This window comes from Mirounga angustirostris, unplaced genomic scaffold (assembly GCF_029215605.1).
Source record: "Mirounga angustirostris isolate CCGP_5_RB_7025 unplaced genomic scaffold, mMirAng1.0.hap1 SCAF_3, whole genome shotgun sequence".
Taxonomy (NCBI): Eukaryota; Metazoa; Chordata; class Mammalia; order Carnivora; family Phocidae; genus Mirounga; species Mirounga angustirostris.
Window position 1 is genome coordinate 86,773,987 of NW_026991711.1, and position 26,380 is coordinate 86,800,366.

Here is a 26,380-nt window from a genome sequence, read left to right on the forward strand (position 1 = left end):
TGTCCACGGAAACCTAGGCCTTCCTTCCTTCAGTCAGTCACACAAGCGGACATTAACAGGGCACAGCTTTAGGCCAGGCCCAGCCCTACTGCAAGAGTCTTCTGACTGGTCTCTCCAGTTCAGTCCCCATCTTCCAGCCACCTCCACTCAGGGGGGCTGCCAGGCCTGGGGACAGGGGCAATGTTGTTCCTGTGCATATATTTTTTCTTTTTTAAACTTGAATAAATTATAAAATAAAGCATATAGATAAAAAAAGTATATAGAACCCAAAGGCCCTGTGCTACTTGCTGGGAATTCCATAAATGGAGAGACCTGGCCCTGCCTGGGGTGCTGTGCATCCAAGAAGGGAGGCAGGAAGCAAATGATGGTGTCATATGCTGTTCCAGGTGCTGAGACCAAAGGGGGCCGGGGGCAGCCCTACTGTCATATAATAAATAATGACTCAGTTAACACCGTGAAACCACTACTACAGCCAAGATACAGAGCCTGGCCCACACCTGAAGCCCTCACAGTCCTTTCCTGCTAAGACCTGCGTTCCTCCCCACTCACTCATGGACACCACTTCCTTGCTTTCCATTATCCTTCTACTACCTAAATATTGATCTGAAACAGCATTTAATTTCAGCTGTTTTTAAATTTTGTGTTAAGGGTGATCTAATTGAATGTCTGATCTTGTAGATCAGCCTGGTTTCACCCTCAACATCACATTTGTAATACTCTTCCATGTTCCAATGCCCCTGTGTGCAAGTCAGCGCCCACCTGTCACCTGCAGAAGTGCCCAGTTCAGTTGATAGATCCTATGGGCACAGTGACAACTCACCTGGAGATCTCCTTATGTGGTGCGAGAGGGGGTTCAAGTTCATGGAACAGTTTACTGAAAAGTCTGTCCTTTCCTCACTGCTCTGTGAATTGGTGTCCTTCGTGAATTCTAGAATCAGCCATTGTTCCTTCCAATATTGCCTTTGCCCCATTCTTTCTCTCTTTTCTTTTAGTATGTCAGTTAAAAGTATGTTACTGTTTCTCATTGTCCTCCACATCTCCTACTCTCTCTTATGTTTTCCACCCTTCTGTGTCTCCATGCTGTGTCCTGACTTTTCCTCCACTCACACATCCCCTCTCCATGTGTATAAAACTGGCTTTTTGGGGCACCTGGGTGGCTCAGTCGGTTAAGCGTCTGCCTTTGGCTCAGGTCATGATCTCAGGGTCCTGGGATCCAGCCCCACATTAGGCTCCCTGCTCAGCGGGGAGTCTGCTTCTCCTTCTCTCTCTCCCCCAGCTCATGCTCACTCTCTCTCTCTCTCTAATAAATAAATAAAAATTAAAAAAAAAAAAACCTAGCTGTTAAAACATCCATTGAGTTCTTCATTTTGGTTTTTATTTATTTATTTTTTTTATATTTTAGAATTTCTATGTGGCTCCTTTTAAAATCTATAACGCCACATTTTCCATTTTCAGTTCCCTGTCTAAATTTTCAAGCTTGGCTTTTTCTTTTCTTGAACACAGCCACACGTAGATGCTTTGTGGTTTGTGTCCAATAATCCCAACATCTGAAATCTTTGTGGCTCTATTTCTATTGTCTATTATTTCTGCTGGTGTTTGCTCATGATGTCTTATTTCCTCGTTCCTACTTATCTTTGGCTGCATGTTGGGTGTTAAATTTGAAAAACTGTCCGAAGGAATAATGTGTAATCTAGGTTGATGCTATTTTCCTCCAGAGAGGAACTTCCATCAGATGCTTTGAGGCAGTAACAGGCCAGGACACCCTGATACCCAGACCACCTGGATGCTTACAAATGGGTTTGCAAGTTCATGCATGGCTTTGTTTACTCTGGTTCACCCTTAACCTAAGGGGGTAGCCCTTTAGGGTCCCTGCTACAACTGGGGGATGATCAGAGTTTTCATCTTTGGACAGCCTTAAGCTTTGACATCTTCCCTTGAACCCCGTGAGACCTCCAAAATCGTAGCTATAATTTTCAATGAATTTTTCCAGGACAGGGTTAGACCATGTGATCTTGCCAGGCTCTTGAGGTGAGAACTCCCAGAGATTTCTTCCTCCTCCTGTCCCGTCCCCCCACCTCTTCCTCCCCAGGGGGTGCAGTTTGGGTGGAAACAGCATTACCCATAAACTCCACGTTGCCCAGGTAGAGGATGGCCGCCAGCAGCTTGCTGAGGTCCCAATTCTCTGAATCGGAGAACATGAGGATCTTCATGGCGGAGCGGACGTGGGCATAGTCCTTGGCGTCATTGAGGCCCTCACAGGAGGTGCAGTTTCCCTGGAGGATCGGCCATGTCAGCATTCTGGGGGCCACCCCCCACCCCACCTCCTCCATCGTAGGGCTAGCAAGGCAGAGATGTGTCAGGGACTCAGCCAAGGGCCCCTCATAAGTGACACTTCATAGGCCCCGGGCGGACTCTGAGAGGCCACCTGGAGGCCGCAACTCCGAAAATGCACAAAAGTACTGCGGGAGGTGGAATCACGATGACATAGACACAGCGTGCCTGGGTTTTGCAGCCGGCGCTGGTATCATTCAGCATCTCCGAGCCTCTATTTGTCACCCATCCCCCGTAATGCCTGCCTTACCCTCTCTGGGGAATCCTGGGAGTTCATTCCTTTAACAAACACCTTCCAGGGCTCCCTGTGTGCCAGGCCCTGTGCTACTCGCTGGGAATTCCGTAAACGGAGAGACCTGGCCCTGCCTGGGGTGCTGTGCATCCAAGAAGGGAGGCAGAAAGCAAATGATGGTGTCATATGCTGTTCCAGGTGCTGAGACCAAAGGGGGCCGGGAGCAGCCCTACCGGGAAGCAGGGAAAAGCCTCCTGGAGGTGGCACCTGAGCAGCACAGGGAGCCACCGGTCTAGGCAGTCAACAGCGGAGCTAGGCTGGGAGGTGGAGACAGGACAGGGCTTGCAAGGAAGGTGGGGTCCGGAGGCACTTGGAAACCATGCCAAGGAGCCGCAGGGAGCCCCTGCAGAATTGTAGTCCAAGACGTGATCTGTCAGCCTTGCACCGTGGAAGGTCGGCAGAAGGGATGGTAGGTTAGGGGTCAAGTCTGGCGACAGGGAGGATGCGGGAGAAAACTACCACCAGGATCCAGGAAGAAATGAGGAAGGCCTCCAGGCAGTGAACACAGGAAGGGTTAGGCAGGAGAGATTCAAAAGGTGGAACTCCACCATCCCCTACAACCTTGAGCTGGCGCGGGGATGCAGCCCAGAGCAAGAGCAAGGTCCCCGCTTTGCTAGAGTTCAAGTTCTACAGGCACCTACAAGGATGGGCGTTTGGAATGAAACCGAGGAAGGAGAAGCGTGGCTACGACTCTCCGTCACCTACTGGAACCTCAGTCTGCAGGATCCAGAGAAAGCTGAGGTGCGTGGGGAAGGACTATGCGTTCAGCAGAGAATAAGGAAGCACACGGACAAGGGTAAGTCTCTGAGAGTCGTTAAGAACAGAAGAAGGGTGGAGTGGAAGATGGAAAAGGGCAACCCTCAATCCCTGCCTCAGGGCTTTTCTGGGGCTGTAAACCACAGGCGGAGCAGGAACCAGCTCTCCTCTTTCTCCTTTCGCTATTGAGAGACGCGGCCGGGGGAGCGGGGAGAGGCGGGGCAGGGCGGTGCTGCGCAGAGAGCGGGAGGGGAGAGGCGGGACCGGGAGGGTAGGGACAGGGGAAGGCAGTGCGGGGTGGAGAGAGGCGGGACGAGGAGGGCGGGGGCGGGGCGGAGAAAGGTGGACCGGAGAGAGGTGGACCGGAGAGAGTTGGACCCGATAAAGGCGGGGTGGAGAGGGCAAGGGAAGGACGGGGAGAGGTGGAGCAGCGAGAGGTGGGGCGAGGAGAGCAGGGGCGGGGCGGGGCGGGGGGGCGAGGAGGGCAGGGGCCGGGCGGGGGGCGAGGAGAGCAGGGGTGGGGCGGGAGAGGTGGACCGGAGAGAGGCGGGGCGAGGAGGGCAGGGGCGGGGCGGGGAGAGGTGAACCAGAGAGAGGAGGGGCGGGGAGGACAGGGGCGGGCGGCGCGGGCCTCACCATTGTCAGGTAGTGGTACTCGGAGGGCGTCCCCAGGCTCAGCAGCTGCTTCTCCTCAGAGCTCATCCCCATGAGCATGGAGTAGAAGATGTGGTAGTTCCGCTCCTCCGGGGCCTGGTGGGGAAGGTGTTGCAGAGAGCCTGGTAAACATTCCCCTGAGGCTGCCGGGCTTCAGGACTGCACCCCACCCCCCACCCCCAGCACTGTCCCAGCTTCTGCTCCAAGGTCTGTCAACCAGATGTGGCTCTGGCATTGACCCAAGGGTCGTTTAGCTCTGTGGATGTCCTCATTCTGGGCCTCCAAGGCCAGCTCATGCCCACAGTCCTGTGCTAGAGGCCACCCACCAAGCCCAGCAAACACATGGCTCCCAGGCGCTTCCCTGCAACTCCACTGCTCTTCCCAGCTCTGAAGACATCTTGCCTAAGTTGCAAGCTGCGAGTGATGCCAGGATCCAGTTCCTTAGCTGGTGACTGTCCTGGCCTTAAAATTAATTCTGGTAGAGGTGGGTAGTAAGCACCAAAGAATGTAGAACATGATGTGGATGGAAAATTCAAAACAGAAAATGTCATCATTTCTTTTTCTTGAATACTGGGAAAGGACCATCATTATCCCATTCTAGGGATCCTTGGCCATCTCAGGGTAAGGCCAGGGTTCAGTGGCAGCAAACTAAGACCAATGGAGGTTTGGGGAGGTCCCTGGGGAGGTGTGAGAGTGATGGGAGGGAGCCTCTCTGGGAAGCCTCTTCATTCCCTGGCTCCCGGTCCCGGGATGGGTGGAGGTTTCCCCAGGACCAGTGCAGCAGAGGGAGGCCTCACCTGCCGGCAGACCCGGGACTTCTCCAGCAGAAATTGCTTGATGCGTGCACCCTCGATCACCCCACTGGGGTTGAAGTGGATGTCAATATACTTCCCAAAGCGGCTTGAGTTATCATTTCGGATTGTCTTGGCATTTCCGAAGGCTGAGGGCCAGAAGGTGATGCCCATGATGGGAGCAGAGAAGAGAAGATTTACTTTGAGTGGGATCATCTGGGAAGGCTTCTGAGAGGAGGTGGCTGAGCCCAGAGTTGAAGGATGGGTAGTGTTGCACTAGAAAGTGATGACAGCCAAGAGTATGCCGAGAGGAAGACAAAGTGCAAGTAAAGGCGCAGATGTCAGTAAGCATGGGGTGTATTTGCAGGGGGGAAGTTTGGCTGGAGCATAAAATACAGGAGGAAAGCAGTGGAAGATAGATGGAACTAGTTAGTAGCATAGAGCCTTGAATGCCAGGCTAAGAAGTTTAGAATTAGTCTGTGGGTGATGGGGGAGGCAGGAAAGCTTCGGAGGGAGTGTGGGAACAGATTTGTATTTTAGAAAGATTGCTCAGTCTGAAGCTGGGGCTGGCTTTGAGAGGGCAAGCTTGCAGGGAGAATAGCAACAGCTGGCAGGGACTAGGCTCAGAGGAGGAGGTCAGAGCAGAAGGCATCTGGATTGCAGCATGATCCAAAGTGCATTTCATAGAGCTGTTTCTGCAAGCTGATTTGAGCCACAATAAGAAAGACCCTTTGCATTGCGTCTTACTGCATACATACCCCACCTGCACACATTAGTAAAAGAAAATATTCAGTACTGGTTCTGACCAAGAACGATGCACTGGGGTATTTTCTATTCTATGCAATTTAATTTGTCCTAAAAGACTGATTTCATGACCCAGTGGTGGGTTGGGATGCAGGTTGACAATACCACCATACAGCATTAGTCCCATGAGAAAAGGAAAAGTGTTCCTTGGTGTCCGCCTTGAGGTATCCTGACAGACAGCAGAGGCTCCTATAGGGACTAGCTATGCTTGGGAAACCTACTTCATATTGTTGAACCCAGTGGCAGATCTCTCTTCAAGAAAGAGCCTGACGTAGGCCCCTTTGGGTAGAAATCGGCAAGCTGATTCTGAAATGTATATGGAAAGGTAAAGCACCTACAATGGCCAATTTTGAAAAGGAAGAACAAAACTGGGGGTCATGATTGAAAAACTGACTAAGCCATAGAACTAAGCTACAGAAATCCAGACAGTGTGGCATTGGCAGAAGGGTATTCAGAGAGCAACAGAACAGAATAGAGAATCCAGAAACAGACCCACACATGGATGGCCAACTGATTTTAGACAAAGGTGCAAAGGCCACTCAATGGAGAAAGAATAGTCTTTTTGACAAATGGGGCTGAAATTATTGGATAGCCTTCTGAAAGAAAAGAAGAAAAGAAAGGGAAGGGAAAAAATGAGAAAAAAGCAGAAACTCGACTTATACCTTGCACTGTAGAAAAAATCAACACAAAATAGATCACGGACCTAAATGTAAAAGCTAAAACTGCACCACATCTAGAAGAAAACATAAAAGAAAATCTCTGGATTAGGCAAAGATTTCTTTCTTTTTCTTTTTTTTTTTTTTAGAGAGGGAAGGGGGAGGGGCAGAGGGAGAGAGAGAATTTAGCGGAGCGGGACACGGAGTTCGATCTCACGACCCTGAGATCATGACCCGAGCCAAAATCAAGAGCTGAATGCTTAACCTACTGAGCCACCCAGGTGCCCCAAAGATTTCTTAAATACGACACCAAAGGCATGATCAATAACAGAAACAAAAATAAATCGAACTTTATGGAAATCAGAAACTTCTGGCCTATAAAAGACCCTGTTGAAAGAATGAAGGGACAAACTGCAAAATATTTGCAAAACACGTATCTTATAAGGGGCTTGTATCCAGAAGATATAAAGAACTCATAAATCATTAATAAGGAATCAACTCAATTTAAAAATGGGCAAAAGGTTTGAATAGACACAGAGAAGATACACAGATAGGAAATAAGCCCATGAAAAGATGCCATTAGCTGTTAGGGAAACTTGAATTAAGGCTATGGTGAGACACCACTCTGCGCCCCCTGCGGTAGCAAACCAACACCCTGGCAGTACCAGGTGCTGGCGAAGACGTGGAGCGACCAGGACTCTCATATTTTGCTGCAAGATGGTACAGCCACTTTGGGAAACATTTTGACAGTTTGTGACAAAGGTAAATGGCTCACCATCTGACCCAAAATTTCATGCCTAACATGTTTATTCAGGAGAAAAACACATGTTCACACCAAAACCTGTACGCAACTGTCTGTAAAGCTTTATTCATAATCACTAAAAACTATAAACAACCCGGGTGTCCTTCAGCTGGTGAATAGACAAACTGTGACACTTCTATGTCTATAAAAGAAATGAATTATTGATGCAGACAACGGCTTAAAAAATCCCAGATGCATTATGCTAACAAAAGTAGGCAGACCCAAAAGACGGCACACCATATGATTTCATTTATATAACCTTCTGGAAAAGATAAAACTACAGTTGACCCTTGAACAATGTGGGGGTTAAGGGTGCTAACTCCCCGTGCAGTTGAAAACCTGTGTATAACTTTTGACTCCTCAGAACTTAACTACTGATGGCCCACTGTTGACTGGAAGCCTTACTGATAACATAGTCAACACATTCTGTATGTTGTATGTATCGTGTACTGTCTTCTCACAATAAAGTAATCTAGAGAAAAGAATTTATCAAAAAAAGTCTACATGTAAGTGGACCTGCACAATTCAAACCCTCATTGCTCAAGGGTTAGCTGTATCGAGGGGAAAATAGACAAATCAGTGGTTGCCAAAGGTTGGGGTTGGGAAGAGAGTTGACTACAAGGGAAGGGAGGTTTGGGGCTGATAGGAACATTCCATACATGACTAAGATGGGCATTCTATGACTGTATGAGTTTGTCAAAACTCATACTGTATATTGAAAAAGGTGAACTTGTACTGTATGTAAAGCATACCTGTGTTATAAAGAAACAGAGAAAACGCGCTGACCGTGGCTGGTCACTGGGGGTCCAAGTCACACATTTCTGGGCTGCCCCCACCAGAGACTGAGCGAGGGGGCATGGGCTTGGCATTGCACCCAATGCAGGCCTCCTTTAATGGGCACTCTGCTCTGAGCTCCCCCTTGGGCTAGCCAAGACCCCAACAGATCTGCACACAGCTTGAACCTCATCCTGCCAATTCCACTCTTCCCTTTCCTGAGTGTCCTACAGGTACCCCAGTCAGGATGCTTTTCCTGCTTGTTCCTGCCACTTCCCCCTTCGTCTTGCTCAGGGGTACCCTTCAGCCAACCTCTTGCAGTCTTAACACCAGCTTATCAACTGCCTCACAGGTGACCCAAGTGGACACACCCAGCATTTCCCAAACCAATTTCATCTCAGGGTCCTTATTTAAAAGGAATACTTGTCTTGATCCTGTGGAAAACACACTTAGTGAAAGCTTGTAGGGTCATCAGTTTTGTCCCTTCATGCTTCCTGGGAACCCCCAACTACCATCCACCCCATGCTGGTTTTTCCTGTCCTGAGGGATCCGAGAAGTCGCAGAAAGGGTACGATCCTCTCCCTCCCCACGGGCACCTCCTGGTAGGAAGGTTCCAGCCCTGGAGGGCCAGGGGAGGGGCTGCTCCTGAGGGTGACCACTCACCTTCCAGGATGGGATTGGCCTCCAGGACCTGCTGCTCAATCCACGAATGCTGGCCGCTGACGGTGGCCAGGAACTGCAGGATGAGCTTGGTGGTCTCCGTCTTCCCTGCCCCAGACTCCCCACTGCAAAGAGGACCCTCAGGGCGTCAGTCTGTCAAACAGCCATGTCTTCAATACCCTAGGCTATTCTGCAAACCCCCCACAGGCCCGCTTTCAGGTCTGAATGGGAACTCCCCCTCCCTGTGCACAAGTCCCACCGCATTACTAACTAATACACCGTATTAGTTATTGCTGTGTTCCTCTTTTCTGCCCTGCCTTGGATGTGAGCCCCTTGAGCGTGGTTGTATCTGGTTTATTCCAGTGTCACCGGCCCAGGGCTCAGTAACTACAGATGAATGAACAGGACCAGACGATGCAATATCTTGATATAACATCCTCTTTATGAGCCGTGAGTTTATGTGGGCCAGAGGGGAGACTGCGACTCCGGGTTGTAGGTTTGAGCCCCACGTTGGGTGTAGAAATTATGTAAAAAAAAAATAAAATCTTAAAAACAACCAACAATTGAGGAAAATCAGAAGTAACATAAAGGGGGACGATTAGTTATGGTCCCTCCGGTCAGAGAACATCATGCAGCCATTAGAACCAAGTCTATACAGAGCTCTCAATTACATGGACAATGCTTATTAAGCACAGTAAAGTGACAAATGTCCTTACTATTCAGTAGAATTTTAACTAAGTGGATAGGGGAAGCTTTTTCTTCCAAAAGTATCTAGGAATTTTTTCTGAGAATATTTTTCTGAAATTTTATAAAATTTTCATATTGAAGATATATTAATTTCATAATGGTGAGGTATGAAAACTAGTTTTTAGAAGTTCCTTAGGGAGTTTAATGAAGTTAAAAATATACTCGTGTCTGGCATATCGCACACACTCGGGTTTGTAGTGATTACTGTATTATTATTGAGGCTTGCATGTCACTTTTGGGTAAATTATTTTTCATTATGGGAGATGTCAAACATTACAAATGGAGGCTGAATAGTGTCTTGCTAATAAAAGCAATGCCTGTCACCTGGTTAGAAATGCAGACTCCTAGGCCTACCCAGCTCTGCTCAGTCAGAATCTGCATTTTCACAAGATCCCCAGGAGATTCCTGCACCTTACGGTTTGCATTATGAGCTCTCACAGTCCCATTTCCAGCTTTAACTCCTGGCCCATTTTGTTTCCCATCCTGTACTATTTTGAAGCAAATCCCAGACAAATACTGTTTCATCTGACAGTATTCATTTTAAGAAAAGTTTTGATCAAAAATGTTCACAATTACTATGCCAGCCAAGTCAGTCCAATCAACAAACCTCCACTGCCTGCCTCGAACATAAGTTCCCCAAACAACCCTCCGAGGTAGAGACAGGATCCTGTGGGCAGAGCGGAGGTGACTTGCTTATGGCTTTTCTTATGGCCTCGGGGGAGGCAAGGGCAGGAAGAGAAGGCAGTTTGACTCAGAGTGATGTTCTGTTCATGCAAAAAGCCACAGATCAGGGTGCTCTGCCCTCTTCTTGAGCCACTGCTGTCCTGGAGGTGAAGGCTGGCCCGGTGAGCTTCCAGGCCAGCCTGGGGCCCAGCTCTGCTCGGGAGGCCTCTTGCAGTGAGGCTGGTCCTCCCATTCCTGGGGTGGGTGGGTGGGTGACGGGGCACATTGGGAGCATACGGAGTGGAGAGGCAGAGCCCGGGAGGGAGACAGAGCACCAGCCCTCCTTGGCGTATAACTCCATTCACTTCCCAAGAAGTGGAAGTCACCCCAGGACACCTCTCGGTCTTCTTTCCAGTGCCCTGGGTTTGAATTCCCTACTTAACAGCTGTGTGTCTGGGAAAGGATCTCAGCCTCCGTGGTGCTAAGTACCACGCCGCCCGCAACAGTAAAACAGGAATAAGAGTATCTACTTCAGAGGGTTGTTGAGAACAATAAATGTGATCATCTATGCTATAGGACTTCATTCTGGTCTCCGTGCCATCATCCCGTGCAGAGGCCATGCTTCATCTGCCCTCCACCTAAAGCAGCAGCCCCATCATGGTCTTTCCTCTTGCCCTGCAGTGCTGTTCTTCAAAGCTTTCATTACCTGCCTGAAAATTTGGATTATTTATCACCTGTGTGTCTCCCCTTCTAGAATGTAAGCTCCATGAGGCAGGGATTTTAGTCCCTTTCATTTGCTGCTGTCTCCCCACGGTAGTACAATGCGGGGTGTACAACTGGAGCACTGTGGGACCTCAAATGAGTGAATGAAGGAATGAAGGAATGAATGAACGACTCTACTATAGCTCCAAGCAATGTGGCCTGGAGGCAAATTCCACCTCCTCCTTCCTTTCCCTCTCCCTCCCTTCCTTCCTTACCAGGAGGGCCTGTGCAGGAAGCAGGGAGGCCAGGCCCCGCCAGGCAGGGGGTCTTTGAAGCAGGGTCAGGATCTGGACTGGAGGAAGACATGTCCCTCCTGGGCCCCAGCAACCTGAGAGCTGGCCCCTGGACCTGCTGCTACCCCTGTCCTCACGTGAGGCCTGCCCAGAGATTTTTTTTTTTTTTTTTTTTAGTGAGACCTCTCCTATTTGACCCCTGAGCCCCCTAGCATCTATTCTGGGTGCCATTCAATGTGCCTATCCCATTTTTCCTTCCTTTGTCAGGAAATATTCACTGAGGGCAGGTCAGTCCAGGCTCTGCTAATACAGTGGAAGAGCAGGTTCTGCAAGAAGGAAGCCCTGGAGGGACTTGTCAGGCTGGAGGGGCAGTAGGGGCCAGGGGCAGCCAGCTGGGGTATTTGCTGCTGAAGGGGAGCCCCTAAATAAAACAGGCCAACCGGGGGCTCGTTGGGAGAGGTTTAGGGAGAGGAGATGCTCCCTGCTTTGCTAGACATTCAGGGCCGTGCCCGGCCCATCTGACCCCCCCAGGAATGTGGGGAGCCTGACCCCCACCTGATAATGCAGCACTGGTCCCTTCTGTTCCTCTTCATGTTGAAGTAGCAGTTGTTGGCGATGGCAAAGACATGTGGGGGGAGTTCGCCCATGTGGCGATTGTAATACAGCTGCGCCTGCTCCGGGGTGTAGAGGGGCAGCACCTGGAATGGGTTCACGGCCACCAGGATGGAGCCTGTGTAGGTCTGGGGATGGGAGCAGATGGTTAGTGCCCTCTGCTCTGAAGGCCCACACTGCCCGGGCCTGACCTTGGCCTGGGGTGCAACCCACTGAGGGCTACCAGGCCTGGCTGAGCCTGGCGGGGAAGTGGGGTCTGATTCTGGGCCGGGGAGACAAGACGCTCAGCTGCTCAGATCCTCCCTTTGGAAAGATGGGGGTGTTCACTATGAATGAGAGCTGGGGGCAAAGATTAAATGAGGTGCTCTATGTTAAATGTTTAACATTCTGTCTGGTATTTAGAAGGCTCAATAAAAATAGGCTGACTTTATGAGTCTTCACCTGCCTCCCACAGGGGCCTCCATGAGGCTGGCCAACAACGGTAGCCTCCACTGATCCCTCCTAGGATCCCCGGTCAGGACCACCTGCTCATCTGGAGCCCCCGAGGTGCCCGACTGCCCCTCTGGGGATGAGACAGGGATAGCCACCTCATCAAGTCACATAATTATCCACATCCTAGTTTTCATTTTAAGAATGGAGAGTTCAATCTCTCTGACTCCAAGGACTGTGACAACCAGATAAAAGAATGCAAGCATAAGCTCTTCGGAAAGGATAAAGGATAAGCTCATTTTAGCTTATTGGCGTTATCAGTCCCAGGAGCTCTGACTCACATTCAGGCAGAGTGGACTCAGCGTGCCCTGTCCCTTCTCTCCTGCAGGGCCTCCTCACTCTCCTGACCAGCCCTCCCCTCTCTTTGGGGTCCACTGCTCATTCTCCCACTGCTCTGATCATTCTAGAAAGGCTGCCCAGAGCCACCCCAGCCACCTCTCTCCAGGAGAGGCCCCAGGCAGGCAGTGACTTCCTAGGCCACACCCAGTTAAGGCAGGGCTGGTGTCAGTTTTGAATGCTGCCTCTCCTGGGAATATCTGCATTGGAACAGGGATGCGAGCCTTAGGGCTGGGGTGAACCTCCCATCCACTGCCAGGCTTTGGGAGAAGGACCCACATCTACCCACACAGCCCTTCTGGCCATCACAAGACTCATTTCACAGGGGGACAGGGGTCTTCTGCCTGGTGACTCTGTCTCTGCCACATGCCTAGGAAGGGGCCAGGCAGACAATGCCTACCCCCACAGCCTCCGGTCCATTTGGCCATCCGAGCAGGCCTTCTACTGAGCACCTATTGTGTGCCAGGCACTGTGCTGGCATGCTACACATCAGCTTTCTGAGACCTCAAAAGTATTATCACCTACTCATTTTGGATCAGGGAGCAGAGATGGAGAAGCGTTAAGTTCCTTGTTCCTTGCCCATCTCATGTAGTGAGGGCATGGGCAGTGGGGACTGAACCAGCTGTGCCTGGCTCCAAACCCACAGTGCCTGGTTTTTTTCCGCCCCCCCAGCCAGGAGGTCAGTGCTTGTGGACCGAACCCCCTGGCTGGGGGGTGGGAATGGGGGACTCACATAGATCTTGTGCTTCTGATAGCGGATCAGGAGGTTGTGCACCATGCCTGCCTCGTTCAGCTCCCCCAGGCGGATCATGTCGTCCACGCCTTGCACCGAGTTGGGGTGCATGGGGCTGAGGGTGTCAAGGTCCTCTGCTCGGATCCAGTGTTCCTGGAACAAAGGACACAGACTCCCCTGAAGGGCAGCCAACCGCTGCTCCTCTTCTCCAAGTTCCCAGCAGATCAGCTGACCTGGTGGCTTGACTAGTCTCTGGCAGAGGTCAAGGGAAACCTGAGGCAGGATCAGGGCAGATTGGGGTCGGAGAAAGAATGTGTCCAGAGCCACGGGTCAGTGTATAGCTGGGGCTAATGGCACGTTTCAGACCAGGGTCAGAGGAACTTGTAGCCAGAAGTCAGATTTGGCTGTGATTAGGATCAGGGACAGTTTGCAGCTGGGGGCCTCACAAATTGTTAGAATAAGAGCATGCAAGTAAAAGTGCTTTTTAAACTAGAAAACATCATTTTGCAAATAGAAGATATTATTGTTCATCTTTTCCTGGCTTCCCTAATATGGAGCTCACAGGTCACAGCCTAGAATCTTCTCCCTCGAGGCCAAATTTCCACATGCCCCCTGCTGTAGCACCTCAGCAAAGCGGTCAGCATGAGGAGGACTAAAGGGACCAGCTGGACCCCTCACACTGCATGCCCTTCCCCAGGGCACTGTGCTTGGCCGGGCTTGCTCCCCCAACCCCAGGAGGCTGAGCTGCAGCCCTGCAGGCCACCACAGCTTCCCACTTCTCTCTCACCTGGGCTGTTTTGTTCAGCATGAGCTGAGCCTCATCCCCTTCCTCCTCACATTCTGGGGCCTCTTCGCCATGTATCTTTCTTGAACACCTTTCCATTTCTCCTTTTTGTCCTTCCAGCTCACCCTCTTTACTTTGCAAACCCGCTTTCTGCCGCCCTCTCCTCTCTGCCACAGACCCTTCCTCACTTCACTCCTTCCTGCTCCCCTAATTGGCCAAGTTTTCCAACTACCAACTTGCTCCCTGCTCTTTGATTATAGAAACACTCCCCAAGACAGACCCATGATGTTTACCATGACAAGACCCCACTGTGGTCTGTCCTGCCAGGTAGAATCCCCCCACTTGGGCCCTGGAACCCCTGGTGTTGGGGAGCAGCACCAGAAGAGGAGAGGGGCTCAGGGCCCTGGAGGGATGGGGATAGGAGTGGGCCCTGAGCCCCTAGACAGCCTGGCCACACTGACCTTGCCCTCATCATCTTCAACCAAGATCTTGCCAGGCTTTGTTTCCTTGACAATGCACCCGATGGCCACACCGGTCTTGTTGGCAGAGAGGGGGCTCAGCCACACATGGTCACCCTGGAGAGCAGAGAGAAGACAGTGGTCAGATGCCTGCTCCACATTCCCCTTCCTGCTCAAGACTTACCCTCTCCTGGGGGCTGTCGCTTCCAACCAGGACCTCCCAAGGTGGCTGGGGTGCGCTCTCCTGCACACCCCTTCCTCCTGCTCCTCTTCATCTTTCCTTCTCCTTCTTCTTCCTTCCCTCCTTCCCTGCCCTCTCTTGCTCTTGCCAGGATGGTAGTGGGAGGTGGGAGGTAGCAGGGGAAGATTCCCTGGCCTTGCTTGGTTCTAGGAAACAGACAAGCCATATTTGTAGGAAAACAGTCCCACTGTGAGTTGGAAAAAGTCTTTGCCCTGTGAATAGCTCTATAGCACCCAAACCCTTTGGGTGGGGAGAAGCAAAGACCAAACTCTCACTAGGTTTCTGCTAGCCTGCAACATGGCATTGACCCACATGAACTTCCTTCTGATCCAAGAAAGCTCACGCCATTCAAAGAGGAGTAATCCAAAAGGAATCAGCACAGGTCTACATACAAAGATACTGAAATCCAAAATGAGGAAAGGAGGAGGTGAATTATTCTCACCAGGGAAAAACCAACCAACCAACCAACAAAACTGCCATGCAACAGTGGAAAGTTGTGGCCAAGTATTTCACCATGGCTTCCAAAACCTTATTAAAGAGTAGAGCAGGAGCAAGAGCTCAGAAATCAGATGCTGAGACAACTGAAAAGGATGAGATGTGAATTGGCAAAGCTCGAGAAAGAAACGGAAGAAAAGAGATAAACATGGACCAGAAACGAAAACAGAATTGGAAACAGCAGAGGAACAAGCACTACTATACTAAAAGCACAGTGAAGATCACTGAAGACAGGAGGAGAGAGTGAGAAGAAGGACACACAAATGTTTAAAGTGAGGATTAGGAAGAAAAAGATAGATAAGGAAGATGGACAAAAATACACATAAGTGCCCGAAGAAGGTAACTAGAAATAAAACCCAGGAAGATTATTTAAAGTTATAATTCAAGACAACTTTCCAGAAATAAAAGAAGCTTTGCATCTGTGGACTGAAAGCACACTGGGTCCCAGGAAATAAAGACAAAGAAAAATCAGCTCTAGGACATAGACTAGTGAAGGTTATTGAACTTAAAAAATAAAGAAATAATTTTGAGGATGTAGGCAGACAAAAAGATAAGTTCACTTATAAGGAGAAAATTCAGGATAAAGTCAAATCCTATGTGAGGGCTGAACCACTCCTACAAAGATCTCAAGAAAAGAGCAACCCACTTATTAGGATGGCCACTATCAAAAGAGCAGAAAACAACAAGTGTTAGAGAGGATGTAGAGACATTGGAACTTTTATACACTGTTGGTGGGATTGTAAACTGGTGCAGCCACTGGGGAAAACAATATGGAAGTTCCTCAAAAAATTAAAAATAGAACTACCCTATGACCTAGCAATCCCACCTCTGAGTATACATCCAAAGAAATTCAAAAAAAGATCTTGAAGACATATTTGTACTCCCATGCATCGCAGCATTATTCACAATAGCCATATGTGAAAGCAACCCAAGGGTCCATTGACAGATAAGCAAATAAACAAAATGTGATATATACATACAATGGAATATCATGCAGCCTTAAAAAAAAAAAAAGGAATCCTATCATACGGTACAATGTGGATGGACCCCCAGGACATTATGCTAAGTGAGATAAGCCAGTCACAAAAGGACAAATGCTGAATTATTTCACTCATAAGAAGTATCTAAAGTAGGGATATGCATTGATACCCTCAGGGCTTAGTGCGTCAGAGAGGGCTTCTGCAGAGTGTCCTGTGCTCAAACTTCTCTGCCTTCTATTTAGAGGGGGCGTTCCCATCTTTAGGGTGCAAGAAGATGCTAGAGGATGGTGCCAGTTTAGGTGCCGCTAAAGATCAAGAGAAATTCATAGGAAAATGGAAAAGCAAAAGTTCTGATGTTTTGCTTTGGATTCCGCCAAGTTAATCAACTTTCTGAGTTCTCTTTTCAAAAAGGTACCCTACGGCTGTTAATGGAAGAGATGTGCTTAGACTGGAACCCTGATGCAGTATTAATCAGTATCCAAAAAAGTTCCTCCCTATCTACCACGATGGTTAGCTTGGTTGACTCTGGTACAAATCCCAGCTCTTCTCAGTTACTTAAAATCTTAAGGGTCAATAGGACCAAAAGGAAAAAAGGGCTCAGTTTCCTATCCACTTGTTTTTGTCTTCAAGTTTTCCTCTTCCAATACTACAAAAATTGTTATGGAAAAGGAAAGGGAAGGTTCAGAAGTTTTACCTTTTAGTTTATCAAGTTAAATCAACCTGGGTGGTCCATTTGTCAAAAGGTGAGTAAGAAAGTTGATAATAAAAATATACAAAAATTAACATACTAAAGGTTTGAAAAGTCTTTTAAATGTCATACATATAAGAGAAAAGTGCACACATCATAAGAATACAGCTTGAGGAATTATCACAATTATTGTCATCAAGGTAAAAAAATAGAGCATAACCAGCATCCCAGAGGTTCCCCACCTCTTCCTTCCCAGTTGCTCTGCCTCACCCTTTCTCCTCCTCCAATGTAGCCATTACTTTGACTTTTAACACCATAGAATAGTTTTATCTATTTTTAAATGTTATATAAATGGAATCATACAGCATGTAAAAAAAAAGTACCTAAAGTAGTTAAAATCATAGAAACAGAAGGTAGAAAGGTGGTTGCCAAAGGCTGGAGAAGGAAGGGAAAACAGTGTTTAATGAGCACCGAATTCCAAGTTTGCAAGATAAAAAGTTCTCAGATCCGTTCACAACAATGTGAATATACTTAATACCGAACTGTATGCTTAAAAATTGTTAAGACGGGGGTGCCTGGGTGGCTCAGTCGTTAAGCGTCTGCCTTCGGCTCAGGTCATGATCCCGGGGTCCTGGGATCGAGCCCTGCATGGGATTCCCTGCTCAGCAGAGAGCCTGCTTCTCCCTCTCCCTCTGCCTGCCTCTCTGCCTACTTGTGCTCTCTCTCTGTCAAATGAACAAATAAAATCTTAAAAAAAAAAATTTGTTAAGATGGTAAATTTAATGTTGTGTGTTTTTTACCACAATGGAGAAAAAAGAAAAAGAAATCAAATAATTTTTTACCCAAATTGTCATTCACTGGAATATAAAGGTAACAAGCATTTTTGAAGATGTAATATTATTCCCATTAGCCTTCTGGAAAAAAAAATTGGGGAACAAACTTCAGTGGATAGTACAAGGAATGAAAATAGATTCACACCAACACACATGATCATGAAGTTTCAAAATACTTGGGACAAAGAGAAAATCATGAAAGCTTTCAGAGAGAAAAATAAGTTTTATACAAAGGCTTAAAAATTAGAATGGTATCAGACTTCTCAACAGCAATGCTGGAAGCCAGAAGACAATGTGGAACAGACATCTTCACAATTCTCTGGGAAAATTCTATCCAGTAATGGAACCCTATGCCCAGCTGACATCCACACTTCATCAAGCATAAATTTGACATGAAAGTTGTTAAAAAACATTTACCTCCTATGTGCCCTTTCTCAGCAAGGTATTATAGGATCTGCTAGATCAAAATGAGGGAGTAAACCAAGAGAAAGACCTCGGTTCCAGGAAAAGGGATTCAGTATAAAGGAGAGGCAAAAGGCAGGCATATTCAGGGTGGCTGTGAAGGAAACCCCAAGATGATGTCAAGATGTATGCCTCAGCAAGAAATAACAAATGTTGGAGAGGTTGTGGTGAAAGGGGAACCCTCTTACACTGTTTGTGGGAATGCAAGTTGGTACAGTCACTTTGGAAAACAGTGAGGAGGTTCCTCAAAAAATTAAAAATAGAGCTACCCTATGACCCAGCAATTGCACTACTGGGTATTTACCCCAAAGACACAGATGTAGTGAAAAGAAGGGACACATGCACCCCAATGTTTATAGCAGCAATGTCCACAATAGCCAAACTGTGGAAAGAGCTGAGATGCCTTTCAACAGACGAATGGATAAAGAAGATGTCCATATATACAATGGAATATTACTCAGCCATCAGAAAGGATGAATACCCAAATTTTGCATCAACATGGATGGGACTGGAGGAGATTATGCTAAGTGAAATAAGTCAAGCAGAGAAGGTCAATTATCATATGGTTTCACTTATTTGTGGAACATAAGGAATAGCATGGGGGACATTAGGAGAAGGAAGGGAAAAATGAAGGGGGCAGAAATTGGAGGGGGAGACGAGCCATGAGAGACTATGGATTCCAAGAAACAAACAGGGTTTTAGAGAGAAAGGGGAGTGGAGGGATGGGTTAGCTGCATGGAGCACTGGGTGTTATATGCAAACAATGAATCATGGAACACTACTTCAAAAACTAATGATGTAATGTATGGTGACTAACATAACATAATAAAATAAAATAAAATAAATTTTAAACAATGTGTGCCTCAGAAGTAGAAGATATAGTTGAGGTATTGCAAGTCAGCAACTCTGGGAGAGATTTCCTTCTGAGGATGAGACTGGCTGAACTCCCTATGAATCAGAACATTTTGAGAGTAGACCGACATATGTGGGAGAAAGCTGGCGGTTAAAGGCATGATAAATACACAGAAAACTAAACTAAACTAAACTAAACAGAAAAGACAATGATAAAGCCTAGCAAAGGAAAGCACAGTGCTAGGAGTACACCGCTGGCTCAACTGGGAGTAGCATTTACTTAGATAAAATAAGTAAACCCTGTATACAAATCTGATCAAAGCTAGGTTTAACAATTTGGGGAGGACAGAGACACAGGTAGTATACTTCTGAGTGCCCAGGATGGGGGTAGGCTCAAGGAGCTAAGGCCTTTCTTACATGGTGGGAAGTCAGTAATAGATGATGCCTGAAGCCAAAAACTCAAATAGCACTGCAAGCATGTTCTTTCTAAACATGGAGGGAAAGGTTTGATAGTGGTCACTTCTGAGGAAAAGGAAGTGGGGGGCTGATTCTTTAATGGTGTGTCATACCATTTAAAATGAAAACTAAATTAAAGCAAGGAACAGTTGCTGTAGGATATAGAAAACCAGCATGAGCAATGTACTGGGCTAAGTGAACTAATCAAATCACATCAGAAACCCCAGAGACCCAGGAGAAGCTTTCTTACAATGACGATGGAATTGCAGTGAGCAGCTGAAATGGCTGGTAGCTCACCACAGCGAGAAGATGAAAAGTCAAAGGTAGACGATGGGCATCTCACAGCAAACATCTCACATTAACCTTGACATTAACCAGACATTAACCAGACATGAAAAGGAGAGACACCATTTCTGAGCCAGACTTAGTGAGGAGGCGTGAGCCCGACCCGGGCTGGAAGAAGAATCAAAGAATGTGACTTTTGTTCCCTCTATTTGGCCAAAGCTCTCCTAGGAAACAACTGAGAAACCAGGTGGCAGAAAATAGAGCTTCTTCGTGACCACGATCAGCAGGAAAACCTGTGCAAGAGCAGCCAAATCAGGAAAAGAATGAAGGAGAAGAGAACTAGCAGCAGCTATCAGCTGCAAAGAAAGTCAGAGTCTCTACTGAGATTTAAGAAACAGAGGAGGAGTTGCAGGGAGCGGGGAGATCCTCGGAGTCCTCAGAGCCCTCGCTGTTCTTCATGGTGGGAAATACCTGACAACTAGCTGCAGGAAGAGCTCTTGCTGGAGAGAAGGTGGGCGTGCCCCAGCCTGAGACCGAAATTACTGCAAGGAAGCTCAAAGACCCAAAGCCATGAACAATCTGGTTCCTGGAGACCTGGTCCTTCACACTAATGTCTCCCAAAAAGGGTGGACTGTTGGCCTACTTGCCGAAATAGGCACCGTGCCCTGATACTGGCTGCCCACTTGTGATGTCTTTCTCTTCCCATAGCGGAAGAGGTGGCCCTAGAAATGGTCTGTGTCTGCATGTACTTAGATAAATGGAGAGTCAGATGGGTCATCGAGGGCTCTCCAGCAGCAGGTCTCTGGTCTAAGTTCCAGTGCAGGTCCATCAGTAGATCCACAGAAGCCTGTCCCTTCTGCAGGGACAGATGGCATGGTTGCTGCTGGTGCCAAAGACCCTGTTTTTCCCAGGAATGCCTCCCAGTACCTGGTCATTGTGCCACCTCCCCATCTGATAAAGTATGGTTGAGGACAAGGTATGATCTCTTTACCTACCATCAAGCAAACAAATGTTTATGGCTTCATGCATTGGGACTGGGCAAATCTAACAGAGAGGTGCTTTGAATTTCAAAATATTTCCAACCAGTATTGTGTATTGAAGGGTTTCCAGCCCCTCTGCCCATAGGTATGTAAACATTCATAGTTTCATTTGGAAGGAAGATGGGGTTTCATTAATGTGACTGAAGACCATGCTCTGCCCAAGGTCTTGGGGTGGTTCAGAATGTGTGGCAGCACCAGGTTCTGGGTTTTCTCACTTGTCCATAGGGTAGGGGGTAGAGAAGCTGGTGATCATGGCAAAGAGAGGTCTATTTGCATGTTCTTCCTTAAGTCAGCTACCACATGATAGGATCCCCAAAGCCAAAATCAGGGAAAATCTAATGGTTGAAACAATACATTGGCAATGCAAGATCAAATCATCCTCTTTAAAAGTCTTCAATTTTTGTTTGAGGACTCCTCTCTCCCCAATTCATGGGGTTCTTGGAGAGTACCATCTCTTCCACCTCAGGGGTAGGGCAAGTGATCCAGCCCAATCCATTCATCCTATCCTCTCAGCTGCCAGAAAGGGATGCTGTATACAATGCATAATTTGTAAATCCTTACTGTGTGGTCCAGGCCGGAGCTTCCATTAGTAACAGGGTTCAAACCACACATGAAATTGAAAATGGTCAAGGGGCCACATTTAAGATGTAAAGAGAAATGGGTGAAATTAATTTTATGAATGTTGTTATTTAACCCAATAGATTCAAAAGATTATCATTTAAATGGGTAAGCAATGTAAAAATTGTTAATGAGATGTTTTACATTCTTTGTTCATGCTGAATCCTTGGATCTGGCATGTGCTTTCAACTTACAGCACATCCCGGTTTGGAGCAGACACATTTGCAGCACTCAGTACAACCTGGGGCTCATGCCACCACTGTGGACAGAGCAGATGTAGCCCTGACACCAATCTGCTCCCAGTACTTTCCCAGATGCACCATGACCTGGTTCCCTCTGGGCCTTTGCATGCTGTTTCCTTTGCCTAGACCACTCTCCCCCACTGTACACATTCAGAACATCTAGCGGTCCTAAAGTTGTTATCAAACTTTGGGATTATATGTGGCTTCCAATGATCCAGTGTAACCCTCCCAACAATGGTGTCATCATTCCTATCTCACCACAGAGATGGAAGTGGTAGTGTTGGGATTTGAACCATGGCCGGTCTGGCTCCAAGAGGTAGCCTGAGGGGGCAGGAGGAGGCGGTTGAAGCAGGTTGGAGGAAGACTGGAGGACTGGGTGTCAGCTGACCGGGGCAACAGGTGTGGTCTTCGTACCTCAGAAGCTGTAGCTGTGTCTCCCCACCCTTGGGAAGGATCATCAGGTCACAAAGGGCACTCAAGAAGTCTCGGGCAGCCCCACGTTCATCTGACAGATGGTAAAACTAAGGTCTAGAGAACGGAAAGCTTGGCCAAGGTCACACAGCAAGCAACTGGCAGAATTTTCCAGAGCAGCAAGTTAGCCAGTTTCTTTGAGAAAGGAACCTTCAGCTGCTGCTGGGGAAACCCCCACCTCACTCCTGGCCTGGCTACACTTCTGAAGTGTGAAAATCAAATTTCTCCCAACTCAAACCCTATTTTAATTATATTAGAAGAGTTTACAAACCTGGGGCCAGTTGGCGGGTGGTGGAGGGGGTCGGGGGGGGGGTGGGGGAAGGGGTCTGCTGCTAATTGCTTTCAAAAAAATAGACTTTTTCCATGATGTAGTTATTCAATATGTTTGCATTTTCTTAACAATAGAGATTAAAGCAAACATTAAAGTAGACGGAATTGTGTCCTCCCCAAATTCATATGTCAAAGCTCTATCCCCCAATGTAACTGTATTTGGAGATAGGGCCTTTAAAAAGGTAATTAAGGTTGGGCGCCTGGGTGGCTCAGTTGGTTAAGCGACTGCCTTTGGCTCAGGTCATGATCCTGGAGTCCCTGGATCGAGTCCCGCATTGGGCTCCCTGCTCGGCGGGGAGTCTGCTTCTCCCTCTGACCCTCCCCCCTCTCATGTACTCGCTCTGTCTCATTCTCTCTCTCTCAAATAAATAAATAAAAAATCTTTAAAAAAAAAAAAAAGGTAATTAAGGTTAAATGAGGTCAAAGAGGTACAGCCCCAATCTGGTAGGACTGGTGTCTCTAGGAGAGGAAGAGACATCAGAGAGAGGTGTGTGTGTGTGTGTGTGTGTGAGTGTGTGCAAAGAAGGAAGCCCATGGGAGAAGGTGGCTGTCTACAAGGCAGAAAGAGAGGTCTCACCAGACACTAACCCTGCTGGCACCTCGATATTGGATTCCAAGAGTCTCCAAGACTGTGAGGGAAGAAATTTGTGCTGTTTAAGTGGCCCAGTCTGTGGTATGTGTTATGGTATTTTGTTATGGCATGGTTTTGCAGAGCAGACTAAGAACCCCTTTGAAGTCAGACAGACCTGGGTTCTCATCCCTACTCTACATTCCATGAGCTATATGGCCTTGGGCAAGTCACTTAACCTTTCTGAGCATCGGTTTCTTCATCTGTTGAACAGGGCAGCGTCACTGGGCTGTTGTGAAGACGGAATGTAACATGGGTCAGGAGCCTGACTAGTGCCCAGCACGGAGTAGCACAGATGGATGATATGTCAGGAATAAGCTCAGTCAGGAGTCACTGGACCCTCTGAAGGGATCACTGTTGAATCAGATTATCACCCTCTTTCCAAGGACCTTGCAATCTTAGAAGACAGAACAGGCCCACAATGGCAACTGAAAATAATATGCCTCCAAGAGTTATTTTCTGAACTCTGCTTGAAATTAGTCATGTTCCCAGTGGGACACTTGGGACTAATGCCTCCCATGAGTGTATCCCTTTGTGAAATAAGCCTGGCTTTGCCTTACAACTCGTGCTCCTCATGCTCCAAAATGGTGCCAAGTTCTAATGTTTGTGATTACCAAAAGTCCTTGCAATTTGAATTTTGAGACCATGTGTGTTCTCTCTCCAGCCTAAATCGGCCTATCTCTATTCCGAAAAAAAGACAAAACAACCCTAGCCACCGTTCTTCAACTCAGATAGTTGGAGGGCTTGGTTTCAGGAGCCCTTGGTTGCTGGGGGATGCTGCCCCCATTCAGCAGTGTGGATCCAGCAGCTGGAGGAAACAATGGCCACTTTGTGGCTTTGCATGCAGAAGAAGAATATTTGGGGCATTTTCTTATCAAAAAGGAATTTCCACCATCTGGCTTTCCCGGGTTTGGGCTGGAATTCAGGGTGGGTTGGGGTGGGGGCTCTCCTCTGGGCCCTCAAGTTCTCTTGTCCTGCATGCACCACCCCAGCTGCCTGGAGGCCTGTGTCCCCCACCCTAACCCCAGTGCAGGGCAGAGTCTCAGCATTTGCTCCCACATGGAGCCATCTCTTGGCCACGGTGATAGAGCAGGCCCTTATATGTCTGCTGAGCTGAGGGAAGATGGTGCAGAGCCCGAAGTGGACATTGGGCCCAGTATTTGATTTCCATCCACTCCAAGTAAGCTCCTTGCAACTGGTGCAATGAGACAAGACAAGAGCAATCCCTTTGTCAAGGCATCTGAGCCCTAGGTCTAAGTGAGGGATCACAGCACAAGTGCGGCCGCCTGCCCAGGCCCAGAGCTTGGCCAAACTCATTTTCTTAGGTATCGTAATCTGTCGTCTTGTTCCTTGTGCTCCCCATGTAATCTGTCTTGTTCCTTGTGCTCCCTTGCCTCGGATGTTTTCCTTGTGGGCCCTCATTGCCTCTCACTGAATGACTTGACTTAGCCGTTAGTAACTTTCCAGATAAACCCTAGGTGGGATAGGTGCGATTCTTACCAGCCGGAAGGTCGACATCTTGCGGCAGCAGCTCTTCCCAGCCTGCGTGCAGAGAGAAAGCAGAATGTCAGTCTTCATGGCCCTGCCTTGGAGCCCCGGAGGGCAGGGGCCACGAGTGTGTCAGCATGTCCCTGAGCACCGGGCTCAAGAAGTGATGACTCTTGAATACATGGGTGAATAAGTCACAGTCCCATCCAAGTGTGAGAAGGTGCTTTCTCAGTTTCTTCCATCTTATCTCATCTTTACTGATGATCTATTTTGCACTCAGTACTGGGCTTGACATAGGGAGTGTGGGTGGTTTTGAACATACTTAAGACACAGTCCCTGTCATCCGGAAGCATAAATTTTATCTGCTCAGACATCCGTGAAAACCAGTCATCACCCACACACCATGGGGAATGCTGAGGTAAACAGCCAGTGTAGCTAGAGACATGTGATGTCCTTTATCTGAACCTCATAGCACCTCAAACACAGGTCTTCCCCCATTTCTTACATGGGACCCCACAGAGGGCGGGTGACCCCGTTAGTTAGGAGCACAGCTGGGAATCCAACCCTGAACTGCCTCCTTTCAAACCTGCCCCTAGCACCTGGCTGCCTCCCGTGAGGTTTGGGGGCACTCTAGCAAGCCTGATTAGCTGCATCAGGCTGGGGAGGGAGGTCGGGGGGCCCTGCCTGCAGCTATCCTGACCTGGAGCCCAGGCACTTTACCTCCTCTGTAGTGAGCAGTGTGAGGTGTGCTGGCTCTGTTTCGTTCATCACTGCGCTCCCTGCATCTAGCACAGGCCTGCCCCCAGGAAATACTTGTTCATGAAACTGTGAATGATGCCCTTGGAGAGGCTTTGACACTGACTTCAAAACATGAGTAAGAACTCACAGTGGAAGGAAGGGAGGACCTTCTCAAAGGATGGTGCAACTGTAGCGAAGTCAGAGGGAAAAGTGCAAACCATGTTGGGGTCAGCGTGTTTGGGCTGAGCAGAGTGAGTGGGGAGGTAAGAGAAAAGTACGGCTGTAAGTAGCAGGTGAACATGACAAAGAGCCTTTTGCTACTCTGTTCTGGTGGACAAAGAATTTTCTTATTCCAATTGGAATTTAGTGTATGGGCATTTATATGTTTAATGACAATCTAAGTCTTCCACATTTGTTGAGCACCTACAGTGCAAAGGTCAAAATCAGATTATAGATTCCTTTGTAAGGTCTGAGCTTACATTTTTCTCTCTAACCCCAAAGGAGCATGGTACCTCCTGTCCTGGTCCTGTCCCTGTTCTCCTGGGCTGGGATGTTTGGGGGTAAACAGAGGCTGAGAATCTAAGAAAGGTGTCCTCGGGGGCACTGCAGCCCAACCTTCCCACTGATGCTCAGGGCCCTGGGCTTCCCCGCCCTGCACTGACCCCATGGGAGCGTGTCCCCACAGGGACCTGGGGAGGTGGCGGGCATGGGGTGGGGGGGTGCAGGAACTGGAAAGTGTGGCTTGCCATCTACCAGCTGCGAGAGCTGAAGCAGGTCCTGCAAGTGATGTAGCATGCTCTTTCCTGAAAATGAAATGGCTGGAGTTTTGCAGGGTCTCTGTGAGGTCAGAGACACACAGGAAGCACTCATAAAATGTTTGCTTGTGCCTCCAGCCCTTCTCTGGGATGCCCTTCCCCGCTTCCTGGGCAAGCACTCCTGAGGATCCTGAGGGATTACCGTTCCCAGGCATGAGGCTGCTGACACTGGAGGCCACATTTCCACTCCTTTCTCATGGGGAAGTAGGCCCAGGTGACCCGCCCAGGTGACACCTGCAGCTAAGGTGGAGCCAGTCAGGCAAAGCTTTGGAATCTGTTTATTCCCATTTAGGTGGTAGAAACCTTGACATTCCAACAACTAGCAGCTGCCCTCAGGAGAGGACTTCCCATGGAGCAGACACTGTTCCAGGAGGAGATGCT

At 48.3% G+C, this 26,380-nt stretch overlaps 1 protein-coding gene across 1 annotated transcript in view; it reads right to left on the minus strand.

The window, feature by feature from the left end:
• The window catches only part of MYO7B (myosin VIIB), a 77,192-nt gene extending 52,716 nt beyond the window's left edge, over positions 1–24,476 (minus strand). The window contains exons 1-8 of the mRNA XM_064585814.1: positions 24,459–24,476; positions 14,341–14,454; positions 13,096–13,248; positions 11,481–11,665; positions 8,524–8,645; positions 4,831–4,973; positions 4,016–4,129; positions 2,120–2,273 (exon numbers count right to left, since the gene is read on the minus strand). Coding sequence (XP_064441884.1) covers positions 2,120–2,273; positions 4,016–4,129; positions 4,831–4,973; positions 8,524–8,645; positions 11,481–11,665; positions 13,096–13,248; positions 14,341–14,454; positions 24,459–24,476 — 1,003 coding nt within the window. The remainder of the gene's footprint in view (positions 1–2,119; positions 2,274–4,015; positions 4,130–4,830; positions 4,974–8,523; positions 8,646–11,480; positions 11,666–13,095; positions 13,249–14,340; positions 14,455–24,458) is intronic.
• Positions 24,477–26,380: the final 1,904 nt, after the last annotated feature.